Here is a 24,162-nt window from a genome sequence, read left to right as displayed (position 1 = left end):
CTTGCGTTTCACCCCTCTGCGCAAGGTGGGCGACGGAAGTGGTGTGCGTCCCTCCTGGCCAATCTGGCTAGGTGAGGCGCTGGGACTCTCAGCAGCATCCTCGAGCCCTTTCCTCAATTGGCTGACCCCTTCCCTCTCTTCTCCACTGGAGGTGTGGCTTTTCCCACCGCTGGAAGAGGAACTGCTCCTCAGGAGTTTTGGAGGCTCTCTGTACTCCAATGGGCCCCCTGTGTGATGGCCTGGGAATCTAATTCAGAGGCTGAACCTGAGGAATCCCAGCCTGCACAGGAGTCCCCGCCTCCAGGGCCGGCTGAGCCGGGGCAGAGGCTTGAACCTGAAGGGCCCTCACCTGTGCCGGATCTTCAGAACCAAACACCAGCTGAATCCACTCTGGCTCCGGAGGTGATCGAGGACCCATTGCCTGCAGGTGCTCCTCTCCCAGCCCTGTCAGGGGAAGGTGAGGTTGCCTCTGGGTCCGGTAACCCTCCAGCCTCTCCTGAGCTGCAGAGGCTCAGGGCAGAGAGGCGGAGGGAACTAAGTTCTTGCAGGAGGAGTGCTCGCCTCCAGGCCAGGAGAGGCGAGTCACCTGTGGACCGGGGCCGCCCTATGCCTCAGAGGAGATAAAGGCCAGCCCGCCGAGTCCCAGGTTGCGGGAGCAACATCGTTGGTAACCTGTTCCTGCCAGACCCTGTCCTGCTCTTCCAGAGTTCCTGACCATGCCCGGCTCCTTGCCTTGGACCCCGCTTCGCTCTTGACGGACAGCCTCCATACCCTCGACCTAGGACCAGACTCAGACCACGCCACAGGGTAAACCCCCCCCCCCCGGGACCAGCACACCCTGCCTCCCTCCCCTGTCCCGATGGCAGTCCCCTGACATGGCCCTTGGGATTTTCGTCAGGACACAAATACTATGAATTGCTGGATGCAACAAGAAGGCAGAGGTCTGGACCTACTTTCAAGCTTCCCTTATACTTTGAAGTAGAGGTGGACAACCTGTGGCCCTACAGATGTTGATGGGGTCCCTCCTGTCAGTTCCACACAACATGGTCAGCCATCAGGGATGATGAGAAATGGAGCCCAACAACATCTAAGGTTGACTTCTTTCGATTTAAAGCCCACCTTTGCAACCATACAAACCCGTTTCTTATTTCATTGTATAAAAAAATGAAAGCTAGGATTCCGTGGCCACCATAAAAACTGTGCCGCTTTATCTGCTTTTGCACGGTACCGCAATAAACTCACCATGGCAATTATCCTCTGCAAGTTCTCTTTTCCCATGTAAGACACTTGCTGAGACAAGGTATGTTCTTGCTTCTGAATAATGCCTGTCAGACAGTTTTTGCAGCTGTGATATTGCTTCAAGAGCTCCATCACTCTCGCACAGTGTTCCTGCCTATTTGAAAGGAAGCAAAGCAAAAATAATTGACACGTTCGCAGGATGGCCGAAGCCTGAAGGCACTCGTTTTCCAAATCAAGGGACCTGGCTTTTAGTACAGAACCCAAGCAACATCAAGAAGGCCACAGGTTTACAGTCTTGCTTTGCAGCCACAGGAACTAGAAACTTGCTTTTGAAAAAATGAAGCAAGGCTTCATTTGGAACAGGAAGATATTTTAAAGTATTTCCTGACCAAGAGGATCCAATGGACATCCAACCAACTGCAGGGAATTTGAGCTTTATGTAAAGGAGAAAGAGAGAGAACAGGGTCACTATTTGGCAGTAGAGATTCAACTGCATACCAGAAATTTAGGTTTCCGCAGTTGAAATAGATCAAAGCATTCTGGCACGACAAATCCACTTTCTTTAATTAAAAAACAACAGTTTTTGCAGTAAGGAAAGTTAGGGGGGAATTGTGCTAAAAAGTGGACAACTCTCAATTGATGGGAAGTTAGGTTTCCATCAACTGGCAGCTTTTAATATGGAGTAGAATTCCATTGTGCAGTCTCCTCTTTGCATGATGGCATAGTGCACTCCCTCTAGCCCAGGGGTTCCCAAACTTGGGTCTCCAGCTGTCTGTGGACTACAATTCCCATCAACCCTAACCGCTGGTTCTGCTAGCTATGGATGATGGGAGATGTAGTCCAAAAACAGCTGGAGACCCAAGTTTGGAAAACTCTGGTCTAGAAGGGAAGCGGTGATCTCCCAGCAGGTGGTTTGCTGCTGCTTACCTGGGAGAGAGGGAGAGGCAAAGTGGCAGGGAGGCCGGCACTGCAAAAACATGGGCGGAGCCAATATGGCGCTTGCCCCTCCCACTCTCTTCCCTGTAAGCAGCACTGCCAGGAGGTCAGTTAAGAGCCGCTGCCCCACCCCACTGTCCAGCTCCGGAAAATGTTGCACGAAATCACACAAACTTAGCCTCTCACTTTTCGGCAATGGCAAGCTTTGTTTTCTTCCACAAGCCCTCTGTGAGTTTCCACTGCCGCTTGACTTCTTCCCCCTGGCCATTTGCGGACCGCGAAAGCCGGCTGGCGACTTCATTCAAGGACCTCATCTCCGCAGCAAGGCGGTCCAGCTTCTGCCGCAGTTCGCTGATCGACTTCAACCTAGAAACAGGAACAAGTCGCATCAGTTTTTGTCACCTGCGCTGCAGGGTATTTAGGGTGTTGATGAATACAATTTCCATGCCACTGCCTGGTATAAAAGCTCCTAGGCGTGCTATGCTCCTCCCACTTCCACAGGGTACCTTACTGTTTCTCAGTTTTGTGATTAAAAACAATGAACCCTAACATGGGCATAGCCAGGATTTATTGGGGGGTGGGGGTGGGTAGCCTTTATGTTAGGAGGACAGAACCAAGTTATCTGCAATACAATTGCTCAGGTAGTTAAGTATTTCTATTTACTTCTTGGATTTGGGGGGGAGGCAGCTGAACCCATGAACCCTAAAGCAATAGTCATATACATTGGTATCTCCGGTTACAGACGCTTCAGGTTACGGATTCCGCTAACCCAGAAATAGTACCTCGGGTTAAGAACTTTGCTTCAGGATGAGAACAGAAATCGTGCAGCAGCGGCGCGGTGGCAGCGGGAGGCCCCATTAGCTAAAGTGGTACCTCAGGTTAAGAACAGTTTCAGGTTAAGAACGGACCCCCAGAATGAATTAAGTTCTTAACCCGAGCTATCACTGTAGACACCCCTTTTCTTTTCCCCTAACCCATTTTCCATTTTCCCAAGGCAAAATATCCTCAACTTTACTTGACTGAATCTGAGAGGGAGGGGAAAAAGAGAAATCTCACCTTTGCTGAACAGCAGGGATAGTTGGCTCCCTCAGGCCTATTTTGCTGATCTTAACATGCACGTCTTGGATGTTTTTAAAGAGATCGCTATTCTTTGAGGTAAATTCTTCCTGAGCCTCCCTGTTCTGGTTACTGTCTTGTTCCTCCACGGAGCCAACCACAGGGTTTTCGTTCACAGGTAACGCAGCGACGAGGTCTTCGCAACACATCTTTTTCCCACTTTCATCATCGTTGATGTAAATGCTGACTTGCTTCAACCTCTCGTCGAGAGATTTGGCCTCCCTTTTTATCAGAGACACCTCCTGCAGCATAGCTTCCCCGGGTGATCCTGGGGCGAGGCTGAGAGGCACAGAGGCACCCAAAGACTGTTTCGCGTGCATCAGCAAAGCCAGAAAAGTTTCCATGTCACGCAGGATTGTCTCAATCACCTGCATCTTGCAACCCAGCTCCCCCAATCGCACTTTGTATTCAGCGGCGACTGCGCTTGCTTCTTCCCAGTCTTTTGGATCAACCTCTGTTCTTTGACGCCTGCCTTGTTCTAGCAAGCTGCACTGTTTGGTACAATTTGCTATAGATGTCTGCATTTTCTGAAAAGCAAGGGATTGCAACGGCGATCAGACAAATTGTGCTGTAAAAAGCAGCACTGAGCATCAAGTCTTGCGGTTCCTTTCAACTCTATGATTTTGTTACCTGTCAAGCTTAGGGGGTGAGTGATGGGACCCATAGGAAGAGCACGTGCTTTGCATTCCCGGCAGGCCCCTAGGAGGTTAAGCTCTTGGGCATCTCCAGGGGAAAGCGTCAAGTAGCCAAAATAACACTTAGGGAGTTCCTGTCGTCCTGTGTTCCTCAAACTTTGGTTCCCAGCTGCTGTTGGACTACAACTCCCATCATCCCTGAAGACTGGTCCTGCTAGCTAGGGATGATGGGAGTTGTAGTCCAAGTTGGGGCCCCAAGTTTGAGAAACACTGTTCTAGATAATGCTGGACTAGGCAGGTGAACGGTTGACTCAGCATAAATAGCTCAAACAGCCCCTCTTCCCACATAATAATAATAATAAATTTTATTTATATCCCGCCCTCCCCAGCCGAAGTTGGGCTCAGAGCGCCTAACAACAGTATAATGATAAAACATTCTAAAATCATTTCATTATAAAATTAATTCTAGTCAGATTAATGGCAATTATTGGGCTAGAGTTCTGTGAGGATTGCCAAAGGAGGGAGTCAGACTATCTCTCTGGCTTCTCATACATCATCTCAAGCATGTTGCCACCACTCTTTTGAAAGGAAGTAAGCTCCTCTGCGTCTTAGGGACGCAGGTGGCTCTGTGGGTTAAACCACAGAGCCTGGGGCTTGCCAATTAGAAGGTTGGTGGTTCGAATCCCCGTGACGGGGTGAGCTCCCGTTGCTTGGTCCCAGCTCCTGCCAACCTAGCAGTTCAAAAGCACGTCAAAGTGCAAGTAGATAAATAGGTACCACTCCGGCGGGAAGGTAAACGGCATTTCTGTGTGCTGCTCTTCTTCGCCAGAAGCAGCTTAGTCATGCTGGCCACATGACCCGGAAGCTGTACACCGGCTCCCTCGGCCAATAAAGCGAGATGAGCGCCGCAACCCCAGAGTCGGCCACGACTGGACCTAATGGTCAGGGGTCCCTTTACCTTTACCTAAGCTCCTCTTTGTCATCAGGGCAATTCTGAACATTGCACCACCTTGCTACTGGTTCTGGAACAACTTCCCAATCTTCTCTGGCTTGTTTGGGAATATTCACAAAAGTAAACCATCACACATCCTGTGATTGGCATCTGAGATCCTTTTCTGTGTTCCTCCTCCAGGCAGGTGACACAGAAACGGGCCTTTTTCAGCGGTGGCTCTCTGCTTGCAGAATGCTTTCCCCAGTCACCATCTTGGTCTATTTTTAGGCACTAGCCAAAAACTTTCCTTTTTGCCTGGGCTTTTGGCCCTTATATTGAAGGGCTTCAAGTATTTGTGGCCTCTCATTAGTGGGGCAGGATCTGTAGGGGGTTTAGAAGCACACTTACTGGCCCAATCTGGGAGCCCTTCGTTAAGCCAAGACGAGATTCCAAGAAAGAATAATGAGCACAAACCTTCACTTTCTTGAAGGGAAGGCTAGTGTTATTCAGCACGCTCCGGGGAATGTCTCTCTGGCGGAGCTCTTCGTCCGCGTTGCACAGCTGAACCCATTCGCTTTCTACAGGGGCTAGAAGGGCCAAAACAGCCTTTAAAGAGTGAATCCTACAAAAGAAGAGGATAAACTTGATCAGGAGACATGGAGAGGAAATCAGCTGTGGCTCAGTTATAGAACACCTGTGTCAAGGGCACTTCCCAGCACGGCAGATAGTTACAGTGGTACCTCGCAAGACGAATGCCTCGCAAGACAAAAAACTCGCTAGACGAAAGGGTTTTTTGTTTTTTGAGCTGCTTCGCAAGACGATTTTCCCTATGGGCTTGCTTCGCAAGACGGAAACGTCTTGCACGTTTGTTTCCTTTTTCTTAACACCGTTAATACAGTTGCGACTTGACTTCGAGGAGCAACTCATAGAACGCGGTGTGGTAGCCTTTTTTGAGGTTTTTAAAGACTTTGGTGATTTTTGAAGCTTTTCCAAAACTTTCCTGACACCGTGCTTCGCAAGACGAAAAAAATCGCAAGACGGCAAAACTCGCGGAACGAATTAATTTCGTCTTGCGAGGCACCACTGTACATGTTTATTGTCATAGATGACACTTACAGTTGCTTCCAGAAGAAGAAGAAGAAGAAGAAGAGGAGGAGGAGGAGGAGGAGGAGGAGGAGGAGGAGGAGGAGGAGGAGGAGGAGGAGGAGTTTGGATTTGCTATCCCGCTTTATCACTACCCAAAGGAATCTCAAAGCAGCTAACAATCTCCTTTCCCTTCCTCCCCCACAACAAACACTCTGTGAGGTGAGTGAGGCTGAGAGACTTCAGAGTCTTGTTTTTTGGGTAAGTTCAAGAAGGTGGTAGGTAAGTTCAATGATGTTCCCAGTAGCTGTGAAGTGCAGACGGAAGACAGGGTGACAAGTTCTATCCCTGTTTCGCCCTAGCAGTCCATAAAGTTGAAGAGCTGCTATTTCGCCCCCGAATAGCTAAGCTATTCAGTTCTTTATGCTTAAGCCAAAAAATTGTTTCTATAACTACATTTAGCACTAACAGTCACATTAATGGCTCGAGACCACTGAGGAAGCCCAGAAAACTGTGCTCAGGGAGTAGACTATCAGCCAACCCCAATAAACTGGCCCTGTCGGGGGCGAAATAGCAGTTCTTCAACTTTATGGACTGCTAGGGCGAAACTTCACAGCTACCGGGAACATCGTTGAACTTACCTACCTTCTTCTTGAACGCACCTAAAAAACAAGAAAAAAGAAAAATTGAGCCAAGAAGTTGTGAGAACTTAGTAAAATCTGACACTGCAAGTTCACTTTATTTTGGATAGCTTGTAAGTTTTCATGGCACTTTGTAAGTAGTTGTCTTATTCTCACAAATCTGATAAATGGTGAAAAAATTGTTTTTGAACAAAAATATTGTGTGAATAATTGTCGCCTATGTGCTCTACAGGTTGCACAATCATTATTAACGGCACAGGTTGTATTTCTTCAGCAAATATTTATTTACAGGGCACATTTTTCATTTTTTTTAAAAAATGGAGCCTGGCGATGTACAGCATGCAGAATTGCAATAAGATCAATGAAAACATCAATTTAAAAATGGCCGGGGGAAAGAAAGTCATGTTTCATATTTATTTCTACAGATGTCCCTGGAGCACAACACCCACCCACCCCCCGATTACTGGCCCTGTGAGCTGGGACTGAAGGGAGTCCCAACAACATCTGGAGGGAACATCTGGCGGGCTGTCCCTGATAGTCCGACTCCTCCCCAGGCTGTACCTCTCCTTCAGAGCATTCCAGGCTTTGTTCCACTCTCTGAGCAGCTCTTCCTGAGACTCATCTGCTTTGCAGGAAAACTTGCCCAGCAGCAAAACCATCCTTTCAAACTGTTTCCAAGAAGAATCGCCTTCGATCTCCAAGGCCTGAAACAAGAGAAAGAAAATGCTGGTGATAGAAATAACGAGAGGTGCAAAGGTTAACACATATAAAATGTTAACAAGGGGTTTAAATGTTAATGATAATGTGGCAATTGTTCAGATATAACATCCACAAGGATAAATATGCGTTGCATGACTTGGATGTTGTTGTTTTATTCCGCTATGCAGCAAACACTGTTCTGTTCTATAAAGCTGAACAGCAAGCCTATCGAAATGTTTTATTAAACCTTCAGATAGCGATATTTCAGTTGCAGACCACAGTTTTCATGGTTTATTTATTCATTCATATAAGTATTTTTTTAGTTTAATTTTTAAATTTCTGTTTTACATTTTAGGATATTCACTTAAACAACCTTAAAATATCAATGACTTCCCTTCCTCTCTTTCCATGGTTCATTCTGCACAACATAAACCCCTGCTTATTTTAAATAAACGAAACCATTCAGTATTCCATTTTACATCCATTAAAACTTATTTACACTGTTGAATTTATCTTAATGCTGCCCACATTTTCAAATAAACACAATTTCCCTCCATATATTCAATAAACATTTTCCAGTCTTCTTGCTCTCTTATTCTGTACGTTAGGTCAGCAAGCTGCTCATATTCCATCAATTTAAGTTGCCAATCTTCTTTAGTTGGGACTTTGCTTGTTTTCCATTTTGGGACTAACAAAACAAGAGCCGCGGTAGTGGCACACATAAATAACCCTTTCCATTCATATAAGTATTTCTATACTGCCAAGTCATAAACCACCAGGGCAGCGTGATGCATTAAAGGTAAAGGTACCCCTGCCCGTACAGGCCAGTCTTGACAGACTCTGGGGTTGTGCGCCCATCTCACTCAAGAGGCCGGGGGCCAGCGCTGTCCGGAGACACTTCCGGGTCACGTGGCCAGCGTGACAAAGCTGCACCTGGCGAGACAGCGCAGCACACGGAAACGCCGTTTACCTACCCGCTTGTAAGCGGTCCCTATTTATCTACTTGCACCCGGGGGTGCTTTCGAACTGCTAGGTTGGCAGGCGCTGGGACCGAACAACGGGAGCGCACCCCGCCGCGGGGATTCGAACAGCCGACCTTTCGATCGGCAAGCCCTAGGCGCTGAGGCTTTTACCCACAGCGCCACCCGTGTCCCGAGCGTGATGCATTAAACACCCACAAAAAAGCAAGACAGATAATCATTACAGTGGTTGCCTAGTAACAAAATGAAACATTAAAAAAGGTGCAAAGTCCTGTCTTCACCAAGAGATTCCTGAAAGTCAAAAGCAAAGAAGAACTGGCTGCCAAATCCCTGCTGGAAGTGTGTCTCACAGCACGGGGACCGGCGGCACTACAGTAAATGCCCAACTTCTAGTAAGGCCTCTATAATGTAAAGGTAAAAGTACCCCTGACTGTTAGATCCAGTTGCGGACGACTCTGGGGTTGCGGTGCTCATCTTGCTTTACTGGCCGAGGGAGCCGGCGTTTGTCCGCAGACAGCTTCTCGGTCATGTGGCCAGCATGACTAAGCCGCTTCTGGTGGACCAGAGCAGCGCACGGAAACGCCGTTTACCTTCTCGCCGGAGTGGTTGTTGATGTAAAGCAGAGTCCCGTGCCCAGCGGAAGGATGAGGAGTACGTACTACATACTCAATATTGCTTTATTTACAGTTCAAAGCAGATATATTACAGAAAGACATCTTGCCTCTGCAGGAGCAGAGAAAGCATCCTCTCTCCTCGACAGCTTGGAGAGAATCACACAGTGAAAAACAGGAAACCAGTGTACGTCACATCCAGTCTCCCTTTCCCGTGAGAAACTCCAACAGTACAGACTGTGGAATGTAAACACCTGTCTCGTGACAAGCCCTTTCGCTGCACAGTGAAGGAAAGCAGAAACCAACATCCTCCCCCTTTCTGTGAACATCACTGGGCAGCGTGTTCGTACAATATCAGTACAAACCCAACTTCTGCACATAGGTACAGTGTTGATCCCTTGATACAATCTTGGACAATACATCAGCAGGAATTTCATTACCTGGCATATAGGACACCGTTACGAGTCCCTTCTGAATACATTCCCTAGCATGCTGCAACTTTAATTGCAAGTGCTTCGTGCTTTGCTTACAACCTTCAGACTTCAGCAAAGCCAAACATGCTTTGTTGTCCTGGTAAACCTGGATTGGACATTTGACAGGAATTTTCATATCTTTGCACAATTGTATCAACCATTCACAATCCTTAAGTGAATAAGACAGTGCATTCAGTTCAGCTTCACAAGTACTTAAGCTAACTGTTGTTTGCTTCTTGCATGACCAATCAAACAGACCCTGATTGTACATGTAGCAAACTCCAGACGTACTTTTCCTGTCTGTAGTGTCACTTCCAAAACTTGCATCTGCAAATATTTCAAGACCACCAGACTTCTGATTGTTAAATCTCAGTCTGTAATGCATAGTGCCTTTCAAATACCGCGCTATGCGTTTCAGAGCTTTCCAATCCTTGACACTAGGATTGTTGACTTGTCTGCTTAGCAAATTACAGCTAACAGCAATGTCTGGTCTTGAACATCTGGCAATGAAGTTTAGCTTGCCTAGCACACTTCTGTACAGTGTTGTGTCAGAAAATGCTTCTTCGGTGTCATCTACCTGATAACCTGTTGTCATCGGTGTGTCTACACGGTTAGCATCCATCAGGTTTAGTTTGCTTAACACATCAGCAATTTTCCGTGACTGGTGTACTAGAATGTTACCATCTTGATCTCTCTCTATTTCCAGAGATAGGTAGTTGTTTACCTCACCAAGATCTTTCATGTCAAAGTGCTCTTTCAGTTGAGCTAGGGCGTTATTGTACATTGCGACATCTTTCCAAAAGAATAATAAATCATCAACATAAAACAAACAGTACAGTTTCTTTTGCCCCTCCTCTTTGACAAATACACATGGATCAGCTTTCCCTTGCTGAAAACCTAGAGAAAACAATACTTCAGTGAGTTTTGTGTGCCAACACCGTGCACTTTGTTTGAGACCATAAAGGGATTTCTTCAGAGCACAAACAAATCCCTGTTTTACCTGTACGCCATCAGGTGGAAGCATATAAAGTGATTCACCTAGAGATCCGTACAGAAAAGCTGTATTAATATCATGGTGACTAATGTGTAGATGTTCCTCTGCAGCTAGCTTGAGCATAAGCCTAATGCTTTCATACCTCACTGTGGGTGAGTAGGTCTCGTGATAGTCTTCACCTGGTACCTGTGCAAAACCTCTGGCTACCAATCTGGCTTTGTGTCTGACTATCTTGCCATTTTGATCTGTCTTCGCTTTGAAGACCCATTTGCTTCCAAGCAGTTTCATTCCTGGAACTACCGGAACTAGCTCCCATGTTTTGTTCCTTTCTAAGGAATCAAGCTCAGCCTTCATGGCATTTAACCATGGCTCAGCTTCCTTCGAATCCAAACCCTGGATTTCTTGGAAACTTGAAGGTTCAAATACCTTCTTGGAGCTTCTAACAGCTGTTACTGCTATCGTAGCAAACTCATCAGCAAATCTCTTTGGAGGTTTGCCTTTTGTGGCTCTTTGTGACCTGCGAATTAGCCTTAAGTCTTCAACACTCTCCTCTTCCTTCTTAGGAGAAAAACGTCCTATTGGGAACAATGGTTCTTCCACTTCTTGATCAGAGCTTTCAGAGGGTCGCATAGAGGCTTTCGCACTCTTGAAATCCTCTGAATCACCCGATTCAGTTTCAGATTCAGACTCAGAACCTTCATCAGTGGGTGTGGGTTGCTGTGGTTGCTTTTGACTATCCTCAGTCTCATCACCGTCATCAGGATAACATTGGAAAATTCCCACATTCTCCCCCCACTTTGCATTGTACTCAACACTTCTCGTGAGCTTAATTGTCTTAGAGTCAGTCATCATTATTCTGTAAGACCCTTTCTGATAACCTAGAAAGATACCATGCAATCCACGCTTGTCTAACTTGGAGTTTTGTGGTGAGTGAACCCACATGTCAGAACCAAAAATTTTCATGTGTTTGATGTATGGCTTCTTGCCAAACATCTTCTCATAGGGGGTACAACCAATCGCTGAAGATAACCTGCGATTGTAACTGTAAACAAAACACGAGAGAGATTCGGCCCAATAACTCTCTGGAAGATTGGCATCATGCAGCAAGGTTTTTAACCCTTGAAGCAATGTCTGATTTGCCCGTTCCGCAAGTCCATTCTGCCATGGCGAGCGAGGACTAGACAAATCGTGTTGAATTCCTTTCTCAGTCAGAGAAGCTTCAAACTGCTGAGAAGTGAATTCTCCCCCGCGATCACTGAAAAGAGTCTTTATCTTCTTACCATGCACATTTTCCAACCAAGCACAGAATTCCTTGAACCTAGGAAAAGCCTCTGATTTCTGCTTGAGATTGTACACAAAAATATACCTAGAAAATGCATCAATGAGAACCATGAAGTACCTATTTCCACCCAAAGAGGGCGATAGTGGTCCAACCAAATCAGCATGAACAACCTGGTATGGTTCCGTAGCTTGCCTACTAGACACCTTACCTTTCGCAGCCATTTTCACCTTGTTTGCTGCGCATGCTTTGCACTTCATGTGGTACTTGCAGGGTTTAATAGTCATACCTTCAACCAAGGCAGGCATTTTAGACACTGCCTCAAAATGCAAATGTCCAAATTTTCGATGAAAATCATGAATACATTCTGCATGCAAACTTTTGTTAGAACCTGCAATGCAACAAGTGTCATCCTGCACAACATCATCATAATACAAAACAAACAAACGATCAACATATTCAGCATGCAATTCATAGTCATTTTTCTTTGTGATGATGCACTTCTTGTTCTTGAAGGACACGTCAATGTTCCGCTCATTCAGCTGTCCTACGCTGAGCAAATTATGTTTGGAATCTGGCACGTAAAGGACATTCTGTATCGATAAGTCCAAACTGTGAAGAACAACAGTTCCGTAGCCTTTACTGGGAATAGTGTGGTCATCCGCCTGGTGAATCGCACCTTCCTGCGGTGTAAAAGACACAAACAGTCTCTTATCATTGCACATGTGGTGGGTCGCCGCCGAATCAACAACGAAGAAAGATCTAGACGTCTTCTGGACCTCTGCAACCTTTGGAGTGAAGCGTGAAACCATAGCCTTGTGCTGCGTTGTCCTAGACACCGGACCTTTGCCTTTGCCTCGGCCTTTTCCACGCGATGAGCTTTCGCTGCGCTGCTCTGTCTTGGCCTTGGGATATCTGCATTCCCTCTTCATATGGCCTAGACGTCCACAAGAGTAGCATTTCACTGCCTTCAAAGCTTTGGCGCCATCTGGTGGTTCCACTGCACTATGGGATGACGTCTGTGAAGACTCCCCCTTGCCCATGCAGCTAGCACCCCGGCGATCCGCTTCATTTAAAACCACGGCAGTAACAAAGTCCACTGTCAGCTGAGCTGTTGGCTGCACAGCAATCTGGGTTGCAACAGACTCCCAACCTGAACCCAAAGATTGTAGTATCATGAAAGAATACACAGCCTCTGGAAAGTTGAGTCCTCTCTGTTGCAGCTCATGTCTCAGATTTTGCATCTCCATCAGATGTAAACGCACATCTCCACCTTCAGCAAGAGCCATATTATGCAGCTTGTTAAAGTAAAACATAGTAGATCCAGCTTCTGTCCTTAAGTGAGCCTCTCACAAAGAATCCCAAATTTCTCTGGCTGAGGTCTTATCACGCAATAGACAGAGCTCTTCTGGGGATACTATCAATGTAAGTGTTCCCCGTGCTTTGGAATCCTTAGCTTTCCATGCATCTGTAACTGGAGCTGGGGGGGTGTCTGTAATCACTGTAAACAAACCCTCTTTCCGCAGAATTGCCTCTGCATACAAAACCCAGTCCGCATAATTTTTCTTGTTGAGCTTAGGAATCCCACAAGCATCCTGAAGGGCCATCATGACTCTGGCATTAGCCTTCAGCGTTATATATGCTGCTTTAAATCTTGCTGCGTCACTGCTGCAGCTGCTTTATTCCAAAAGCGCTTTTAAAAGTTACTTTCGATTTCCCCAGCATAGTAACTTGTGCCTGGGAGCCTTTTGCCTATTCCCGGCAAAACGGCTTTAAAAGTTCAAAGTCCAGCCATAAAGCCATTAACTAGAAGTTGGCAGGCTGCCCGGAGCAGTAGTACATACCTCATCAATCACTTTTACGTGCAGAGCAGATTCCAATCCGATCTGTCCCTCTGCATTCCGATCCTTTGCCGGCACTCCGATTCGACTTCTGGGCCCATAACCACGTGTTGATGTAAAGCAGAGTCCCGTGCCCAGCGGAAGGATGAGGAGTACGTACTACATACTCAATATTGCTTTATTTACAGTTCAAAGCAGATATATTACAGAAAGACATCTTGCCTCTGCAGGAGCAGAGAAAGCATCCTCTCTCCTCGACAGCTTGGAGAGAATCACACAGTGAAAAACAGGAAACCAGTGTACGTCACATCCAGTCTCCCTTTCCCGTGAGAAACTCCAACAGTACAGACTGTGGAATGTAAACACCTGTCTCGTGACAAGCCCTTTCGCTGCACAGTGAAGGAAAGCAGAAACCAACAGTCTTCACCAAGAGATTCCTGAAAGTCAAAAGCAAAGAAGAACTGGCTGCCAAATCCCTGCTGGAAGTGTGTCTCACAGCACGGGGACCGGCGGCACTACAGTAAATGCCCAACTTCTAGTAAGGCCTCTATAATGTAAAGGTAAAAGTACCCCTGACTGTTAGATCCAGTTGCGGACGACTCTGGGGTTGCGGTGCTCATCTTGCTTTACTGGCCGAGGGAGCCGGCGTTTGTCCGCAGACAGCTTCTCGGTCATGTGGCCAGCATGACTAAGCCGCTTCTGGTGGACCAGAGCAGCGCACGGAAACGCCGTTTACCTTCTCGCCGGAGTGGTACCTATTTATCTACTTGCACTTTGACGTGCTTTCGAACTGCTAGGTTGGCAGGAGCAGGGACTGAGCAATGGGAGCTCACCCCGTTGCGGGGATTCGAACCGCCGACCTTCTGATCAGCAAGCCCTAGGCTCTGTGGTTCAGACCACAGCAGCCCCTCTGGATGATCTCAGTGATCAAGCTAGGATATTAGGGCTCAGGTGATGCCTGAATGCAGCACTGCATAGCCTCCGGTTAATCAGATATCAGCCTTAATACACAGTAGGATTTTGCTATTTACCTCCAACTCTTGCAGCTTATTCTGAAGGCTGAAAATATCTTTCACACCGCCACTAAAAGCAGATGCTGTTTTTTCTCTGATGGTGTTTAAGCAAAGCTTCAGATTATGTCTTTCTGTGTGGTAGCTAGAGAAAAACAACAACTATTATTATCACCAACCACGAGGAATATTCATAACCCACCCTTCGTCTAGACAGATACCAGAGCAGGGCGCAACACATAAAAATATAATGCACAATGATAAGATTATAAAAATATAACTCTGCAAATGATAGAAGCAATGGAAAATACAGAGCAGACTAAAACATCACCAGCTAACTAAAACATACAAGATGCTGGCTGGAGCTGATGGGCTTTGGTGTACAACCTAGAGGGCACTATCTTGGCTACCCATGGATTAGACCATCCACCTCTTTTTCCTGGGCAAAATAGGCTCAACAATATATATCAGGCATAGGAAGAATGCACTTTTCATGTGATTCTTCCCCCCCTTTTTTTTTACTCATTTCAAAACACAAGCCGTGAACCAAAAAGTCAAATTAAGACGATACTGAACGCCAATTTTGTTTCATTGATTAGGAAAATACAAATTTGCCATGGTGATGATTTATTGAATTTATATACTGCCCTATACCCAGAGGTTTCAGGGCGGTTCACAGAAAAAATCAATGTAAAAACCACAATATATATAATCAAAATAAAAGCAAGCAACCCAATAACAACCCCCCCCCCCCCAAAAGCCACATAGGATGTTGATCAGATCAGATCAACTAAAGGCCTGGTTAAAAAGGAACGTTTTTGCCTGGTGCCTAAAGGGGTATAATGAAGGCACCAGGTGAACTTCCCTAGGGAGAGCATTCCACAGACAGGGAGCCACTGCAGAGAAGGCCCTGTTCTTGTGTTGCCACCCTCTCGAGGAGGAGGCACACGAAGAAGGGTCTCAGAAGATGATCTCAGGGTCCAGGTAGTTCATATGTAAAGAAACGGTCCTTGAGGTATTGTGGTGATGATGCAGCTTTGCTCCTGATACTTTTGGTATAAATTTATTCATTGCTGCTTCCACATTCTATATTGGGCAGTACCTCTTTTGTAATTCCTTCAGAGACAAGTCTCCGTGTTTTCCAAACTTCTCTGCACTCTGAAGTTTCTTTTCCAGTTCCACGTCTCCTGGACCCTGGACAAAACATCAAAATCTCAGTTTCAATCCATAATAGCAAATTACAAACATACATGTAATTTTATTAGAGCTTTTTCCCAGGTCAGGGGGAAGGGGAAGGAGAGACAAAACTTTCATGATACTAGACTAGAGGCTCTATTTAAAAACATAACCTCAATAAACGCAAGAGGTTTTTAAGCCGTGTGGGAAATTTCTGCCAAATACTTCCACTTCCCTATTCAGAGTCCCCTACATGCACCAATGGTGCTCTTGAACATGGAAGTTTTCCCATTAGTTTTAATGTAGAGGGAAGCTCTGTATGCATGAAGAAGCTGTTGTACACATGGGCAGTGGGCATCTTTAATAATAATAATAATAATAATAATAATAATAATAATAATAATGGTTGCAGCCATTCTTTCTGCCCAGAATGCCCAGGAATTGCATTGTATTGTTAGGGGTGAAAGGAAAGGAAAGGGTTACCAGAAGAAGCGGTGAAGCTAAAAATACAATTTGGAGGTGGTATGGAGGGGCGAGGACCGTTGTGTCACTGTAGAAAAGCCCCTGAATTTTGAATAGGTTTTTTCTTTTAATTATTAATTAAATTTATACCCTGCATTTCCTCTCCAAGGAGTCCAGGGCAACAAACAGATGCACAATTTAGAAACAAAGCAAAAACGCTCAAAAATTGTTAAGGCATTCTAAAAAAACAAACAGTTTATAACATCTAAAAAGCAGTTTCAGTACACCATTCTAAAATCAATTATAGTTAAAACATTAGTTCAATCCAATGGTTCTTCTCCTTTTCTCCCACCTAAAAAATCTGGTAAAAAGTTATCACCTGAGAACTTTTTTTAGTTCAGCTCTACTCACAATACATGCACATATAACAGTAGTATACTGCAGGTTAGGGAATGGGAAACTGCCAGGCCTCCACATGTTGTTGGACAACAACTCCCATCATCCCTCACCACGGCATATTGGCTGGGGCTGATGAGAGTTGAAGGCCAACAAGGTTCCACACTGCTAAGGCCAGTTTAAAAATGCTTCAAACAAATGCATATACGAAGATATAGGAAAGCAGGACTAGAGCAAACATGGGGAAATCGCTGGGGAGAACAGGTCACCCAAGTTTAGGGGGGGCAGAATTCCTAATGGCACACGCCAATCAGAAGGTCGGCGGTTCGAATCCCCGCAATGGGGTGAGCTCCTGTTGCTCGGTCCCTGCTCCTGCCAAACTAGCAGTTTGAAAGCACATCAAAGTGCAAGTAGATAAATAGGTACCACTCCGGTGGGAAGGTAAATGGCATTTCCGTCCGCTGCTCTGGCTCGCCAGAAGCGGCTTAGTCATGCTGGCCACACGACCCAGAAGTTGTACGCCGGCTCCCTCGGCCAATAAAGCGAAATGAGCGCCGCAACCCTAGAGTCGGCCACGACTGGACCTAATGGTCAGGGGTCCCTTTACCTTTACCTTATTCAACATTTGAACAGTCTGCAGCAGTAGGTGGTCTCCCCCCAAAAGTATAAATAAGAACTAGAGTGTCATTGTACTCTGGGAATTCATTCTTGCATTGCTGAACCTACTCTGATTCATTGGGAGCAAAGTGTCTTATGGGAAGCATCCCTAAGGAAACTCTAGGAGCGTATCCAAACGTCTTACCCTTTCAGTTGAAAACCCATTTCCAGGATTAAGAAATGATGTCTTCTCTCCATTGGCAGAAGCAAGGGCAAACTCTCTGGATTAAAATAACAACAACCACATCAGCTTGGTACAATGCAAAACAAAACAATTCCTGTATTGCAAGGGGTTGGACTAGATGATAGATGGCCTTTGGGATCCATTCCAACTCTACAATTCTATGATTCTATGAAATGACCATGGCATTTTTTCATTTATTATGTTCATCAGTGGTTTACAGGCCAGGCTTCAATACGCTGAAAACAATAAACTCTGAATTACATTTTTAAATCAATGTATAAAAACACAGCTACATGAAAAGTACAGTTGCCCAAAGAGCAGAAAATTTGCTTTGAGTATAGGGTGCTAAGAATAAAATATTTGATATATAATACGGTCCACACGCACGATGACTGAAAATGGAATGCGGAGTTTCCCAAAGTCCTGCAGCCAAAGTATTATTCCCTGCACCCACCTGCAAATTAAAATTTGACACACTTGTTCGTACACCCAAAAAGATTTACTTCCACTGCCAAATTACATCTGGCAGACAGTTCTGTGGTTCTTCCACCCAACAGCTGTTGTTGGTTGGGGGGGGGGGGGGGAATAAGATGGGTCAGAAGTTGCAGGACCCTGGAGAGCAACTTGCTCCAATGAAGAGTGGAAGCAGACTTCTTAAGCTCCTGCTCTCAGCCTCTTTCTCTCTCAGGCTCCACCCTCTTGTGACTAACTCTATAGATTCTTGAAGGGCCAACCCGCTCATCTCCAGATCAGCACTCCTCCTCCATTCCTTGTGAGCTCCTGGTGAGGCATTTTTTTTTTAAAAGATATTTATTAAAGTTTTTAAAGTATAACAAAAAAGATGAAAATTAAAAAGAAACATACAAAATAAAAACAGTTAAAAACACATTAATTTTCATATCATATCTTCCTTACGCTTATTTCCCCAGACGTCCTCATACCTCCCTTTTTTGTATTCCAGTTCAGTTTGTTAGTTCAGCAAATCCTTACCATTAAACTTTTACCCATTTGTAAACCTTTTTTTCATATCTCTTAAAGCATTACAGCTCGGATTCTGCCAGTCATTTCTGCCAATTCCATGTAGTCAATCACCTTCATCTGCCATTCTTCCAGAGTGGGTAAATCTTGTGTCTTCCAATATTTTGCAATGAGTATTCCTGCTGGTGTTGTAGCATACATGAAAAAAGTTCTATCCTTCTTTGGCACCAATTGGCCGACTATGCCCAGAAGAAAGGCCTCTGGTTTCTTCAGAAAGGTATATTTAAATACCTTTTTCAATTCATTATATATCATTTCCCAGAAAGCCTTAATCCTAGGGCACGTCCACCAAAGGTGAAAGAATGTACCTTCAGTTTCCTTGCATTTCCAACATTTATTGTCGGGCAAATGATAGATTTTTGCAAGCTTGACTGGGGTCATGTACCACCTGTATATCATTTTCATAATATTCTCTCTTAAGGCATTAGGTGAGGGCATTTGGTTCCTGGGGCTCAGCGTAAGGTGCCCTGAGGATCCATGCTCTGACTCTACAGATCCAGGAGATTTTTCCTGGGACTCGTGTTCCTTGGCCTCAGCTGCTCTAGCTCCTTTGCTGGAAAGTCTGCAGCCTCTGACCCACCCAGGGTCTTGGCTGCTACTGGACCCTGGCATCCTGAAGGATAATGCATATAAAAGCGAAGAAGGACCTGCCTTCTGTGGATCACCTGTTATGTGTTTGCAACTGAACACAATCATCTGGGAAGCCCCCATCAAGCAGTACCAAAGCGCCCATTGGCAACACCCACCCTCTCTTGTATGCCACAACTGCAGCTAGAATTTTGTTAGCTAAGAATTGGAAAACACAAGAAGTCCCAACAGTAGAGGAATGGCAGATGAAGATGATGGACTTTTCGGAGCAAGCCAATCTGACTGGAAGAGTCCACGACCAGAAGGAGGAGGAGTACCAGGAGGAATGGATGAAATTCAAAGACTATTTAAGAAGAAGAGGAGTTTGGATTTGATATCCCGCCTTTCACTCCCCTTCAGGAGTCTCAAAGCGGCTAACATTCTCCTTTCCCTTCCTCCCCCACAACAAACACTCTGTGAGGTGAGTGGGGCTGAGAGACTTCGGAGAAGTGTGACTAGCCCACCAAGGTCACCCAGCAGCTGCATGTGGAGGAGCAGGGAATTGAACCCGGTTCCCCAGATTACAAGACTACTGCTCTTAACCACTACACCACACTTAGCTAAATATGCTAAGATAACTTAATTGGAAAAACTTGCAAATACCAGATAGGCCTACGATTTAAATATGTGATGTTAGAGAATAATATCTTTAAAGTTAAAATGAAAAGGTTGAAAGATGTTACGTGATTAATTTTATGAGAAAATTGGTTTTGGAAAAATGTTACAATGAAATACACTGAAATTCAGCTAGGGTGATTTGAGGAAGTCACTTAACAATGTTACTAAGATTGGATTAAGTACAGTTAAGATGTATGTATGTATGTATGTATGTATGTACAGTGGTGCCTCGCAAGACAAAAAGAATCCGTTCCGCGAGTCTCTTCGTCTTGCGGTTTTTTCGTCTTGCGAAGCAAGCCCATTAGCGGCTTAGCGGATTAGTGCTATTAGCGGGCTTAGCGGATCAGCTGATAAGCGGCTTAGTGGCTTAGCGGCTTGGGAAAAGGGGAGGGGGGGAAACCTGCAGGAACTCGCAAGACATTTTCGTCTTGCGAAGCAAGCCCATAGGAAATTCGTTTTGCGAAGCACCTCCAAAACGGAAAACCCTTTCGTCTAGCGGGTTTTCCATCTTGCGGGGCACCACTGTATGTTTAAAAATTCTGGAAAATCAATTTTAAAAATTGAAGGGGGAAAAAATACCCACCCTCTCTTGGGTGAATGGCTATCGGCTGCCATAGACAACAGCTCGCTGTGAACAGCCAAAGCCTGTCTCTGAAGCTCTTCCTTCTTCCGCTCATATTCTACAACCGGGGTCTTTTTCTCAGCCTGCTTTTCTTCCTCCGTCATGTTCTTGCTCATGGCTTTCAGGGCTTGCAAGGAAGTGTGTAGCTCGCCCAGGACACCTTGCTGAGAAAATATCGCCTAAACAGAGGAATACAAAAATCACACTTTTCGATGATTTGTCAAGACACGCTTCTTTACTCAGACTTTTGACTGGGTGGGTGCCTCTCCCTGCGTTAATACACACTGCTGCAACTTGCCTCTGTCACTTTCCCCTAAGCTGTTTTGTGCTTTCGTTTCATGATTCTGTGACTTGTTCTGATGGTGACGTTTCTGTAACCCACCCTGGGACCATTCAGAGAAGGGAGGGCTATAAGTACTAAAACAAAACAAAACTGCCTGCAGCAGTTTCTTAAGGTAACCCATCAAAGAGAATCAAAGAGAGAATAATACAGTCGTACCTTGGAAGTCGAACGGAATCCATTCCGGAAGTCTGATTGACTTCCAAAACGTTCGAAAACCAAAGTGTGGCTTCTGACTGGATGCAGGAAGCTCCTGCAGCCAATCGGAAGCCTCACCGGACGTTCGGCTTCCAAAAATCGTTCGAAAACCGGAACACTCATTCCAGGTTTTGACCGTTCAGGAGCCGATTTGTTTGGGAGCCAAGGCGTTCGAGATCCAAGGTACAACTGTCTTGGTTTTATGCAATACCTCATGTTCTGCAATGAGCCCCTTCGTCTTTCCCGCCTTGAGCAGCTTCTTTTCTTTATTTATTTGCTTATTGAGTTTTGAAAAGGCATTGTTCAGCTTCCCTCGTTCGATTTCCATTTTTAATTCAACATAGGACACGATTTCACAGCGAACAGCCTGCAGAATATGGGATACATGTTCAGAAATGACGGTAACCAACAAAACAAGCAGGTTAAGAGGGGTATTTCGGAGAGGATATGGTGGAGACAAGACAAATTCTACCCTAACCATCTTCCAGGGAAATCAATTTATTATTTTTATATCCCAGCTTTCCTCCCCCAAGGAGATCAAGAAGACGAAGAAGAAGAGTTTGGATCTGATATCCCGCTTTATCACTACCCGAAGGAGTCTCAAAGCGGCTAACATTCTCCTTTCCCTTCCTCCCCCACAACAAACACTCTGTGAGGTGAGTGGGGCTGAGAGACTTCAGAGAAGTGTGACTGGCCCAAGGTCACCCAGCAGCTGCATGTGGAGGAGCAGGGAAGCGAACCCGGTTCACCAGATTACGAGTCTATTGCTCTTAACCACTACACCACACTGGCATGCATGGTTTTTCCCCTACTCACTTAATCCCTGTGAGGTAGTTTAGGTTGAGAGGCCTAAAGGTCACCCAGTGAGCTTCCTGGCCAAGAGGGGAACTGAACCCTGGTCTCCCAGGTCCAACAGTTTAATCACCAGAGTGGCTCTCTAATCTCTCAGTCCTAGAGGACAGATAGGACTGAGAATACAAAGACATTGAGAAAAGTCCACTGCACATTTAGCCAGTGCATGGAGGACAGAGTGGGACCATGCCTACGAGGTCCACACACCGACACCTGTGGCTTTCCTGTGAGGCTTATAATCAACCTCAATCTTGAACCCGGGTCTCCCTGGACCAAGCTGATAACTAGCTCCCACATCACACCAGCTCTGTCAAAAAGGCCTTTAGAGCATCACACCTAACAAAAAAATATCCCCAAGTGGCTTCTCTGTGATTAAAAGGACTCTTGGTCTCCCAGGTACATTTTCTCACCTCCCATCTCTCGCGGACGTCTTTGCTCTTTTCCTCCACCGCTGCCTTTTCACAAGCGGGCAAAATGTCTTTCAATTGTTCTGCTGCTCTCAAAAACTTGCGGAAGCTGTTGGTATCCAAGATGCTAAAAGCTTCCTGCAAGAAGGGGAAGGCGGGGGGGATATAGCCTAAGATTATAGAATAATAATAAAAACACACTACCTGTCTAAAAATAGATGAGTGCCATGCCGGGGGGGAGCCAAAGTGGTATGCTCTATAACACCTGTCAGTCCGCCTGGATAGCCCATGGTCAGGGATGGTGGGACTGGTAGCCTGGCCTCTTGAAGGGGCCCCTTTCCAAGCTGGCAGTATTACAGAGCTATACAGAGCTGTGCTGGGATTGAATGGCAAAGGAACCGATTTTGAAGGAGTTCATTGAGTCCATCGCTGGGGGACAAAGAGCCCAATGTTGCCCAGCACCACTGTTTGTGGCCCGTTCCTCAAGCCCAACATCACCAAACAGCATATTCAGTCAATGAACTCCTACTACAGTTCTCTAACATGGAAGGCGCCGTTTTAATTTCGCTTCCACAGATCCCTCAACTTAGCCTAGACCCAGAGCATTGTGGGAGGCAAGTTAAAATGGCGCCTCCAAGCTACCGAGTGCTGATCAAAATGTTAGTTCACCAAGGCCCACTCATTTAAGGAGGCTTTGCCCTACCTTGTTTAGCACTTGAGACAACAAGGCCATCCCTACTACAACTAAGGTTAGAGAAGAATTTTGCCTGGTCTGTATTTTTAATTGGACCAACCAAATTCACACCTCCTGGACTAAGATATGGATCAGAACGCAATTACCCTTTCAGATTTTGCCCTTCTCCAAATTTTGTGATACATGCCAAAATGCATTTTAATAATGTATATTTTGGAACAAAATGCTTTTAGAAACACGTACGTTGAGATAAAATACATATTTAAATACAGCATTTTGTACAGATTTCTTTTTCAATGGACGCATTAATATGGAAACAGAATACAACAGACTTATAAACAAACACGCGTGAAACTGACATGAACTGGAAAGGATCCATCTCCATCCATTCCTAAACACAGGATGAATTATGCAGTAATCGGTAACAGTTTGCCTCACCTCGTGTTTCGAAACTGGCCCCTCAGGCCTGGTCTTTTGGCCAAGGATTTGCATAGCTTTTAAAATGGATGCTTCGAGCTCCTTGTGAGCATCTTCGAAATTTAGCTTAACCTCTTCTTCTGATAAAGACTCGTCCGGAGATAGTGAACCAGCATCAAGAGTCTAGGAAATAAAAAAAGGCGGGAAAAGAGGAAAACAAGAACTTTTATTCACATTTTCCAGTAAAAAATGGTTTTTTGAGGAAACTGTCTTTCCAGATAAGTTAAAACAGGATGATTTGCTCACTCCCTCTATAGTCAAGGCCTGAAAGCTTCTTCTGTTGATGTGATCTCTGAAGGGGTTCAAACCCACTTTAAAAAAGAAAATAGATTGGGATATAGGGCAGCATCCTGTAAAAAGGCTGGCTGAGTTCAGATGCATATAGAGGCTATGTGTGGCCTCGATTCAGGATCACACACCCCTGTCTCACTGACTTGACGAACGTCTCCTGAACCTGGGTTTAGTGGAATCCATGGACTGGCCATAGGTTCGCAATGGGCTTAGAAACTTAAATGTGTTTAGACCTGAACTGCATTATCTCCACCCCCATCGTTCAGCCCGGACACTGAGGTCCAGTGCTGAGGGCCTTCTGGCAGTTCCCTCACTGCGAGAAGTGAGGTTACAGGGAACCAGGCAGAGGGCCTTCTCGGTAGTGGCACCCGCCCTGTGGAACGCCCTCCCATCAGATGTCAAAGAGATAAACAACTACCTGACATTCAGAAGACATCTTAAGGCAGCCCTGTTCAGGGAAGTTTTTAATATTTAACGCTGTACTGTTTTTAACATTTGATTGGGAGCCGCCCAGAGTGGCTGGGGAAACTCAGCCAGATGGGTGGGGTATAAATTAATAAATAATAATAATAATAATAATAATAATAATAATAATAATAATAATAATTATTATTACTTCCCTGCTGGTTCAGACCAAGGGACCATCATGCTCACC

At 45.5% G+C, this 24,162-nt stretch overlaps 1 protein-coding gene across 6 annotated transcripts in view; it reads right to left on the bottom strand.

The window, feature by feature from the left end:
- SYNE2 (spectrin repeat containing nuclear envelope protein 2) overlaps nucleotides 1–24,162 on the bottom strand; it is a 259,349-nt gene that overhangs the window by 172,962 nt on the left and 62,225 nt on the right. For all 6 annotated transcript variants that reach the window (XM_077923084.1, XM_077923110.1, XM_077923091.1 and 3 more), the window contains exons 19-30: nucleotides 23,178–23,339; nucleotides 22,049–22,183; nucleotides 20,998–21,153; nucleotides 20,210–20,427; nucleotides 17,305–17,380; nucleotides 15,571–15,662; nucleotides 14,490–14,613; nucleotides 7,143–7,285; nucleotides 5,332–5,479; nucleotides 3,232–3,818; nucleotides 2,362–2,541; nucleotides 1,243–1,393 (exon numbers count right to left, since the gene is read on the bottom strand). In XM_077923084.1, coding sequence (XP_077779210.1) covers nucleotides 1,243–1,393; nucleotides 2,362–2,541; nucleotides 3,232–3,818; nucleotides 5,332–5,479; nucleotides 7,143–7,285; nucleotides 14,490–14,613; nucleotides 15,571–15,662; nucleotides 17,305–17,380; nucleotides 20,210–20,427; nucleotides 20,998–21,153; nucleotides 22,049–22,183; nucleotides 23,178–23,339 — 2,172 coding nt within the window. The remainder of the gene's footprint in view (nucleotides 1–1,242; nucleotides 1,394–2,361; nucleotides 2,542–3,231; nucleotides 3,819–5,331; nucleotides 5,480–7,142; nucleotides 7,286–14,489; nucleotides 14,614–15,570; nucleotides 15,663–17,304; nucleotides 17,381–20,209; nucleotides 20,428–20,997; nucleotides 21,154–22,048; nucleotides 22,184–23,177; nucleotides 23,340–24,162) is intronic.

This window comes from Podarcis muralis, chromosome 1 (assembly GCF_964188315.1).
Source record: "Podarcis muralis chromosome 1, rPodMur119.hap1.1, whole genome shotgun sequence".
NCBI classification, from domain to species: domain Eukaryota; kingdom Metazoa; phylum Chordata; class Lepidosauria; order Squamata; family Lacertidae; genus Podarcis; species Podarcis muralis.
Note: the sequence above shows the minus strand (reverse complement) of the source record. Positions and strands in the feature narration are given on the sequence as shown.